This window comes from Callithrix jacchus, chromosome 22 (assembly GCF_049354715.1).
Source record: "Callithrix jacchus isolate 240 chromosome 22, calJac240_pri, whole genome shotgun sequence".
Lineage (NCBI taxonomy): Eukaryota > Metazoa > Chordata > Mammalia > Primates > Cebidae > Callithrix > Callithrix jacchus.
The window spans coordinates 19,535,241-19,545,886 of record NC_133523.1 but is presented as its reverse complement, the minus strand read 5'-3'; the positions used below and the strand labels follow the sequence as shown (position 1 = coordinate 19,545,886).

Sequence of the window (10,646 nt, the reverse complement as noted above, 5' to 3'; positions counted from 1 at the left end):
TTTTAACTGACCACTTGCCCCAACTTATAAAACCAACTCCTATCCCAGCGTCCTCTGCTGATACCCTTTTTGGCCCCAGCCCGCCTGAACCCAGGTGAATAAACAGCCATGTTGCTCACACAAAGCCTATTGAGGGTGTGTGTTCATTCAGCACACACGTTTTAACAGCTAGGAAGGTAAAAAAGGTAACATTTTATTTTTATTTAATTAATTAATTTATGTATGTATTTTGAAACGAAGTTTCGCTCTTTTGCCCAGGTTGGAGCGTCTTGGCTCACTGCAACCTCCTACTCCCAGGTTCAAGCAATTTTCTGCCACAGACTCCGGAGTAGCTGGGATTACAGGTATGTACCACCACGCCCAGCTGATTTTTGTGTTTTTTAGTAGAGACGGGGTTTCACCCTCTTGGCCAGGCTGGTCTTAAACTCCTGATCTCGTGATCCACCTGCCTCGGCTTCCCAAAGTGCTGGGATTACAGGCGTGAGCCACTGTGCCCGGCCATTAAAAAAAAAAAAAGGCTGAAATTTAAAAACATTTGTTATTATATTCTTTTCATTTATGTATAGCCATGCAATATAATATTTACAAATGCATATGACCTTATACACAAGATTGAATGGCCCAGCTCAGCTCAGGGAGGAAGCCCTGCCTGAAAAGACTGCAGCCCAGTCGTTCTTTCTTCACCCCAAAATCTTATCACCTTTTCTGTCACTCAGGGCCCGAGGGGGTGGTGTTTTAAACGTTATCCAATCAGCAGCGCTGGGCTGTGAACCGTCCAATCAGGCACGCAGCTGGAACCAACAGCATAGCTTCAGGGATGTGGCGGGCATTTTGTCTCTCACAGCAGTCGGAGCTCCAGGTCCCCTCTTCACTCCTCTGGTTCTTCGCTCCTAGAAGCCCAGCCTCTGTGGCCCCGTGACCAGCAGGCGTTGGGAGATCCACAGCTAAGACTCCGGGACTCCCTGGAAGCCTAGAAATGGTGAGAATGCTGGGTCCGACATCCCGAGAGAGGAAAGGAGTTGGTTGGAACCGGTGGGAAGTGTCTGTGGTGGGACTCAGGCCTCCCTGCAGTCAGCTCCACAATCTGGGCCTGAGTTGTCCTTGTCCAGCTCGGCTTCAGTCCCCTTCAGCCATAAGACGGCGGCTGTACCTATAGCCGGCTCCAGGCATCCTGTCTCTTCCCTGCTCAATGACTCTGCCCTGGCCTGGAGCTCTCTGTGGGCAGCTTTGCACCCACAGCGCCGCGTTTCTCCCGGATTGTGCAGGGACCATGGGTGGAGCGTCAGGGAAGAATCCTGACTTGGGGTGCGGATTCATGAATGGAAAGAGCTTTGTTCCATGAGGTTCCCAGTTACTATTTTCTCCTATTAAAAATTTATGGGAGTCTCAGCAAAAATATTAAAGCATTTAATCAAAGAGTGGTTCTAGAATTGTAGCACAATTGTAGCACAATGTTTTGAAGTGTGTGTCAGGCTTCCACGTGCAAGCCGAGACCCAGAAAGTCTGAAGTTCTGCCAGCCTCAGCTAGTCGCCTCCCACCTCGCGCCTGCATTCCCCATTATCTCAAATCGCCATTATCACTGATCACCCAGTGGAGCTTCACCTGCACCCCTGTGAATAAACAGCCATGTTGCTCACACAAAGCCTGTTTGGTGGTTTCTTCATTCAAAGCTCGAGTTTTAAGTTTGTGGTCTATGGGAGAGGCTAGAAGGAAAGTCTTTTATAAAATGCATGATGAAGAAAACCAAATTTAGTAACTAGTTAGGTACAGTTATGTGGTACTGTTTTTGTTTTTTTTAAGACTGAGTCTTGCTTCTTTTCCCAGGCTGGAGAGCAGTGGATCCAGCTGAGATCCCAGCCTCTGCCTCCCAGGTAACTCGATTTTTCTGCCTCAGCTTCTCAAGAAGCTGGGACTACAGGAGAAAGCCACTGCGCCCAGCTAATATTTTTGTTTGTTTGTTTGTTTGTTTGTTTGTTTTTTGAGTAGAGATGGGCTTCACCGGGTTTGACCAGGGTGGTCTTGAACTGCTGACCTTGTGATCCGCCTACCTTGGCCTCATAAAGTGCTGGTATTACAGGCAGGAGCCACAATGCCTGACCTGTTATTCAGTTTTTAAAAAATTTTTTAATTTTTAAATATTTTTCCACCTGGTGCCATGATTTGGATACTGTTAATTATTTTTAAACAGCCATTCTGACTGATGTGAGATGGTATCTCATTGTAATTTTTTGTTTTGTTTTGTTTGCATTTCTCTAATGTGATGAGCATTTTAAAAAACATTTTTGCTAGCCACATATTTGTGTTTTTAAAAATATCTGTTCACGTTTTTTGCCTACTTTTTAATGTGGTTGTATGTTGTTTCCTTGTAAATTTAAGTGTCTTAATTATGCATATTAAAACTCTAAGAAAATAGTTTGCAATTTTTATTATCTTGTAGATTGCTTAGTTTGTTAATATTTTCCTTTGCTGTGCAAAGGCTATTTAGTTTAAGTAGGTTTCATTTGTCAATTTTTGCTTTTTTTTTTTTTTTTTTTTGAGATGGAGTTTCGCTCTTGTTACCCAGGCTGGAGTGCAATGGCACGATCTCGGCTCACCACAACCTCCGCCTCCTGGGTTCAGGCAATTCTCTTCCCTCAGCCTCCTGAGTAGCTGGGACTACAGGTATGCACCACCATGCCCAGCTAATTTTTTTTGTATTTCTAGTAGAGATGGGGTTTCACCATGTTGACCAGGATGCTCTCAATCTCTTGACCTCGTGATCCACCCGCCTCGGCCTTCTAAAGTGCTGGGATTACAGGCGTGAGCCACCGTGTCCGGCCAGATCTTTTCTTTTAAAGGAGTTTTATTTTATAGACAGAGTCTCACTCTGTCACCAGGACGGAGTGCAATGGGGTGATCTTGGCTCACTGCAACCTCTGCGCCTCCCAGGTTTAAGCAATTCTCCTGCCTCAGCCTCCCGAGTAGCTGAGATTACAGGCACATGCCACCTCGCCCAGCTAATTTTTGTATTTTTAGTACAGACGGGGTTTTACCATATTGGTCAGGCTGGTCTGGAACTCCTGACCATGTGATCTACCTGCCTTGGCCTTCCAAAGTGCTGGGATTACAGGCATGAGCCACCATGCCCCACTCAAATCTTAAAAGAAAAAAAATCTGCCCAAGATCTCCAGTTCAATTTACACATTAAAATTTAAGAGGTGCTGTTTTTTTGATTTTTGTTTTTTTCAAGATTGAGTTTGGCTCTGTCGCCCAGGCTGAAATGCAGTGGTGAGATCTTGGCTCACTATAACCTCCACCTGCTTGGTTTAAGCAATTCTCTGGCCTCAACATCCCAAGCAGCTGGGACTATAGATGCCTGCCACCATGCCCACTAATTTTTTGTATTTTTAGTAGAGACAGTGTTTCACCATGCTGGCCAGGCTGGACTTCTGACCTCAGCCCCCAGAGTGCTGGGATTAAAGGTGTAAACCACCTCACCTGGCCTTAAAAGGTGCCTTCTAATTCAACATGTCTTTTCTGTCTGAAATGTATGCACGACTCACTCTTTGTGATTCAAATATAGCACTAAAAATATACATGTTTGTGTTTATGCCTTTAGTTTTATACTTTATTCTTCATAAAACTATTTTTTTTTTTTGAGACGGAGTTTCACTCTTGTTACCCAGGCTGGAGTGCAATGGCACGATCTCGGCTCACCACAACCTCCGCCTCCTGGGTTCGGGCAATTCTCCTGCCTCAGCCTCCCGAGTAGCTGGGACTACAGGCATGTGCCACCATGCCCATCTAATATTTGTATTTTTAGTAGAGACGGGGTTTCACCATGTTGACCAGGATGGTCTAGATCTCTTGACCTCGTGATCCACCCGCCTCGGCCTCCCAAAGTGCTGGGATTACAGTCCTGAGCCACTGTGCCCGGCCCATAAAACTATTTTTTTACACTGGTGTTGTGGATGTTATAACAGTCTCTTTGCTCAGAGTTAGAGAATACATGGCCAGGTGTGGTGGCTCATGCCTGTAATCCAAGCACTTTGGAGGCCAAGGCAGGCGGATCACCTGATGTCAGGAGTTCAAGACCAGCCTGACCAACATGGTTAAACCCCGTCTTAAAAAAAAAAAAAAAGAATACATTAGAGAATATTTTTGTATTAAAAATTATTGGATAATTTTAGTCATTCCTTTAAGTCAGAAACAATTTTCTTTACTCTCTCATTTAACCTTAACTTAAATAATAAATTCTGCCCATGGACACTTGTAAATGTGTATGTGTGTGTGTTTTTCAGGGAGTGTTGACATTTAGGGATGTGGCCATAGAATTCTCTCTGGAGGAGTGGCAATACCTGGATGCTGCACAGCAAGATTTGTATAGACAAGTGATGTTAGAGAACTACAGGAACCTGACTTTCTTAGGTGAGAATAAATTTAATACACAATTTCTTATATGCCCTAAAGGTTTCATTTCTCTATTTGTGTAGAATACTTTTTGGTAATTTATGCTTTCCATAAATGAATTTCTAATTCCTGTTTTTTAAAAAATCTTGAGGAATTGTTCATGTAGAAAAAAATTCTTTAAGATGTTTTATTTTGGCCTGAACTTTTTACATTCCTGAGCTGGTCTGCATCCTTCACTCTAGAGTAGTGGTAATTCAGAAATTTAGTGGTATAAAATATTGTCGCCCCTATGTAAAAATTACTTGCCACCACTACTTTTTGACTCATGAGTACTGTGTAGTGAAATTAAGAACCTACTAATTTAAAATATTTTCTAAATGTTAAGAACTTTCTGTCATTAAATAGTATTTTGAGATTATTTTCTAGAATATTCTATGACATCCTCTTTACCAAGCACAATACTAGATTGATAATTATAGAATGTGAGCAAGATTCATGCAATTTATTTTTAATAAAGCAGGTATTGCTGTCTCTAAGGCAGATCTGATCACCTTTCTGGAGCAAGGAAAAGATCTCTGGAATATGAAGAGACACAGTATCGTAGCCAAACCCCCAGGTAGGTGAGAGTGAATAAAACAGTTGACATAGTTGAAAAGTTGGAAGATTTAAAAAAAAAAAAAAAAAAAAAGCCAGTCCCTACAATGTGATTTGGGAAGCTGCGTCCTAAAGTAAATAGTTTCTGGGAAGCCTCAGGCGTTTGTTTTGTTGTTGTTGGTCTCACATAGAGCCATCTTCTCTCTTATGCTTTCAAATTTTCAAAGGCGTCTACTTTCCCTTCACTGATCTTTTTTCAAGTTTACAGTAAGAGTCAAAGTCCTCTTCATGGCATAGAACAGACTGCATAATCTGACCGCTTTTTCATTGTTTTGGGGTATCACACAGACATCTGCATGATTTTGAGAAACCTTATGTTAAATTATCTTTTTAGTTCTCTTTTTTGCATCATGTATAAAATGCGTGAGAGTAGTCGTCTCTGTTCTTTTTTTTTGAGACGGAGTTTTGCTCTTGTTACCCAGGCTGGAGTGCAATGGCGAGATCGCGGCTCACCGCAACCTCCGCCTGCTGGGTTCAAGCAATTCTCCTGCCTCAGCCTCTCGAGTAGCTGGGACTACAGGTGCGCGCCGCCATGCCCAGCTAATTTTTGTATTTTTAGTAGAGACGGGGTTTCACCTTGTTGACCAGGATGGTCTCGATCTCTTGACCTCGTGATCCACCCGCTCGGCCTCCCAAAGTGCTGGGATTATTGGCGTGAGCCACGGTGCCCAGCCTTATTACTACATTCTTAAAATATAGTTTGAAATTATAAAGTAATCCATATGTTGTCCCACAGCATTTGTTTTTTCCTTAGGATTGCTTTGGCTATTTGAAGTTTATTGTAGTTTTTTGTAAATTTTAAAATTGTAGTTTTTATTATTGCAAAAAAAATGCTACTGGAATTTTGATAGGAATTTTTTGGAATCTGTAGGATAGAGAACATGGTATTTTAACAAAATTTATTCATTGAATCCGTAAATATGAAATATTTTAAAATTTGTGTCTTCTCTAATTTCTTTTATTGATTTTTTTTGTTTGTTTTTTAGACAGAGTTTGCCTCTTATTTCCCAGGCTGGAGTGCAGTGGCACAATCTTAGCTCACTTCTGCCTCCCAGGGTCAAGTGGTTCTCCTGTCTCAGCCTCGTGGGTGGCTGGGATTGCAGGCGCCCATCACCATCCCCAGCTAATTTTTGGTATTTTTAGTAGATAAAGGGTTTCACCATGTAGGCCACGTTGTTCTTGAACTCCTGGCTTCAGACCATCCCACTGCCTCAACCTTTAAAAGTGCTGGGATTACAGGTGTGAGCCACTGCACCCAGTATCTTTTATTGATTTATATCTTTCATTCTAAATATTTTTTTGCCTCTTTGGTTAAACTCTTAGAAATTCATTATTTTAATTCCATTTTATTTTTATTTTTATTTTTATTTTTGAGACAGAGTCTTGCCGTGTTGCCCAGGCTGGAGTGCAGTGGCATGATCTCGGCTCACTGCAACCTCTGTCTCCTGGGTTCAAGCAATTCTCCTGCCTCAGCCTCCTAAGTAGCTGGGACTATAGGTGTCCACGACCATGCCCGGCTTGTTATTAGTATTATTATTTTTGTATTTTTAATAGAGATGGGGTTGGCCATCTGGTCTTGAACTCCTGACCTCGTCATCTGCTCATCTCAGCCTCCCAAACTGCTGGGATTACAGGCATGAGCCACCGCACCCATCTTTAATTCTATTTTAAAAAGGGTTATTTTCTTGACTGGCACAGTGCCTCAGGCCTGTAATCCCAGCACTTTTGGAGGCCAAGGCAGGTGAATCACTTGAGTTCAGGAGTTCAAGACCAGTCTGGCTTATATGGTCCTACTGACAATATAAAACTTTAGCCACATGTGTTGGCCCGCACCTATAATCCCAGCTACTAGAGAGTCTGAAGCAGGAAAATCGCTTGAACTAGAAAAGCAGAGGTTGCAGTGAGCTGAGGTTGTGCCGTTGCACTCCAGCCTGGGCCACAGAATGAGACTCAGTCACCAAAAAACAAAAAAAGATTTTTTTTTTTTTTAATAAGTAAAGATGGGGTTTCACCATGATGGCTAGGCTTGTCTTGAACTCCTGACCTTAGGTGATCCACCCACCTCAGCCTCCCAAAGTGCTAGGATTATAGGTGTGAGCCACCACGCCCGGCCAAAAAGAGACTTTTTATTTTGTTAATTTACTGAGTGTATTTATTAGTATCACCAAATTTCAATGTAGTATCTTTTATTTTTTTGTTTTTTGAGATATAATCTCAGTCCATCAGCAGGCTGGACTGCAATAGCGTTATCTTGGCTCACTGCAACCTCTGCCTCCTGGGTTCTAGCTATTCTCCCTCACCTTCCCTAGTACCTGGGACTACAGATGTGCACCACCATGTCTAGCTAATTTTTGTACTTTTAGTAGAGATGAGGTTTCACCATGTTGGCCAGGATATTCTCGATCTCTTGACCTCATGATTTGCCCACCTTGCCCTCCCAAAGTGCTTGGATTACAGGCGTGTGCCACTGTGCTTAGCTGTCTATGGTTTTTTATGTATGAGATTATTCCAGAAACAGCAACTTTTTCCTTATTTGTCTTCAATTTCAATGGCTTTAAAAAAATTTTTATTTATTTATTATTCTGCCACATATTTCTAGTTCATTTTTTTTTTTGAGATGGAGTTTCACTTTTGTTACCCAGGCTGGAGTGCAATGGCACTATCTCGGCTCACCGAAACCTCCGCCTCCTGGGTTCAGGCAATTCTCCTGCCTCAGCCTCCTGAGTAGCTGGGATTAGGGGCATGTACCACCATGCCCAGCTAATTTTTTGTATTTTTAGTAGAGACGGGGTTTCACCATGTTGACCAGGATGGTCGTGATCTCTTGACCTCGTGATCCACCCGCCTCGGCCTCCCAAAGTGTTGGGATTACAGGCTTGAGCCATTGTGCCCAGCCTCCACAATATAGTTTTATATGGGTGTCTGTGAGTTTGAAAAAGCAAACGACTCCTCAAGTTTTCATAAATTTATTTTAGGAAGTAAAAGTATTCTTTTGTTGGGTTCCCAGGGTTCTGAAATGCCCCTGGGTTTGTAGTGGAGTGGGGTTGTAGCTTGGTCACAAGGCTCTCGGTCTGCACTAGGGTCCACATTTAGTTGACTTGTTACAAAGAGCTTAGGTAGTTGTAATTCTCAATTTTTTTTTTTTGGTAGATTAAATATCCTTCAGGACTTTTATCTGTGGAGCAGACACTAGGGCAGGTTTCTACAGTCAGTTCCATACAAAATGGCCCTTATATCAGGATGTGAATGAGTATGGCTTTCACTGAGTACCAGAGAGAATTTCCACAGGTCACTGTGTGGGGTTTTAGGTAGGCAGAACTGGCCATGGACTGTTACCCATGGAACTGGAACTGAGTCATTGAACTGCTTCAGGGACCACAGTAAAGACCAAGGTCTGTAGTCCTGCCCACATGGCTATAAATGGGTATCTTCCTCCAGGTCTCTCGAAGGGCAGAGCCTCTCCCAAACTGTAACTGGGAGGAGTTTGGAATGGCTTCAGAGTAACTTCAGTATTCTCAGTGAGACCAAGTTGACTGTGCCATTTCTTGATCTGTAGCCAAGACCAGGGGTCCTGTAGTTTCCCATGTGAGTGAGGACCTGCCCTCTGAAAAGGAACACTCCTCAATCTTGGGCTTCAGCAGTTTCACAACTCCCTCCCTAGATCTCAAAGCTCTCTTAAAGGTATTTATTTTGGAGACAAGGTCTTGCTTTATAACCCAGGCTGGTCTTGAAATCCTGGCCTGAAGCAATTCTCCAAACTCAATGTACCATGTAGTTATCATTATAGATTTGAACTGTGATGCTTGGCTCTCTCATAAGGCATTTACTTAAGAAATGGCTGAAGCATTTTCTTGCTGTGGGAGAGAGAAGCAAATAGAGCACTTTTCATTTTTTTATCTTAGTGATATTCCTCTGGCTGTACATTTTTATATTCTACTTCAAACTTTTCTGAGGCCGGGCGCGGTGGCTCAAGCCTATAATCCCAGCACTTTGGGAGGCCGAGGTGGTCGGATCACGAGGTCAAGAGATCAAGACCATCCTGGTCAACATGGTGAAACCCAGTCTCTACTAAAAAATACAAAAAATTAGCTGAGCACGGTAGCGCATGCCTGTAGTCCCAGTTACTCAGGAGGCTGAGGCAGGAGAATTGCCTGAACCCAGGAGGCGGAGGTTGCAGTGAGCCGAGATCCCGCCATTGCACTCCAGACTGGGTAACAAGAGTGAAACTCCGTCTCAAAAAAAAAAAAAAAAAACTTTTCTGTAATGTTAGGTTCAGACATTTAAGACACTATGCCAGAATTTACATGTTATGCCTAAAGTAATTTAGATAATTGGTAGTCACTCTATGTTTACTGAAATACTCAAAAATTTAAATTTGCTGCAGGAAAAAAAAAAAACTTTTTCCCACCTTCTTCAGTGTAAATCTAAATGATAACATAATTTGTTGCTAAATATTTCTTTAATATATGAGAGTCTCTAACTATATTTTATAAAATATAATTTTTTAAAATTTAACAATATGGCCGGGAGCGGTGGCTCATGCCTATAATCCCAGCATTTTGGGAGGCCTAGTGGGTGGATCACGAGGTCGAGAGATTGAGACCATCCTGGTCAACAAGGTGAAACCCCATCTCTATTAAAAATACAAAAAAATTAGCTGGGTGTGGTGGTGTGCGCCTGTAGTCCCAGCTACTCAGGATACTGAGGTAGGAAAATTGCTTAAACCCAGAAGGCGGAGTTTGCAGTGAGCTGAGATCGTGCCATTGCACTCCAGTCTGGGTAACAACAGCGAAACTCCGTCTCAAAAAAAAAAAAAAAATTTAACAATATAAGGCTATTCTTTTCTTCTAAAGCTGGGTTATAGCCATTTTATTTTGTGTACAAATAGCTTATATTTAAAACACAAAAGTTATCTTTTTTTTAAGTTGGAATTTCACTCTTGTTACACAGGCTAACCTTCCACTTCCCAAGTTCAAGCAATTGTTCTGCCTTAGCCTCCCAACTTGCTAATAACGGGCACCCACCATCATACCAGCTAAGTTTTTTGCATTTTTACCAGAGATGGGATTTCACCATGTTGGCCGGGCTGGTCTCGAACTCTTGAACTCAGGTGATCCACCTGTCTTGGCTTCCCAAAGTGCTAGGCTTATAGACATGAGCCACTATGCCTGCCCACTCATTTATTTTTTTGAGACGGAGTTTTGCTCCTGGGTTCAAGCAACTCTCCTGCCTCAGCCTCTCGAGTAGCTGGGACTACAGGTGCGTACCACCATGCCCAGCTAATTTTTGTATTTTTAGTAGAGACAGGGTTTTACGTTGTTGACCAGGATGGTCTCGATCTCTTGACCTCGTGATCCACCTGCCTCGGCCTCCCAAAGTGCTGGGATTATAGGCGTGAGCCACTGTGCCCGGCCTACCTGGCTAATTTTTGTATTTTTAGGTAGATACTAGATTTCACCATGTTGGACAGGCTGGTCTCAAACTCCTGACCTTGTGATCTGCCTGTCTTGGCCTCTCAAAGTGCTGGGATTACAGGTGTGAGACACCATACCCGGCCTATTTGTATTATTTTGATAAAATATTGTTCAATGCATTGCTCATT

General features: G+C 42.6%; 1 protein-coding gene across 1 annotated transcript in view; it reads left to right on the top strand.

The window, feature by feature from the left end:
- The window catches only part of LOC100409352 (uncharacterized), a 65,132-nt gene that overhangs the window by 41,242 nt on the left and 13,244 nt on the right, over positions 1–10,646 (top strand). Inside the window, 1 exon segment of the mRNA XM_078359597.1 lies at positions 2,859–2,869. Within this exon segment, the coding sequence (XP_078215723.1) occupies positions 2,859–2,869 (11 nt within the window).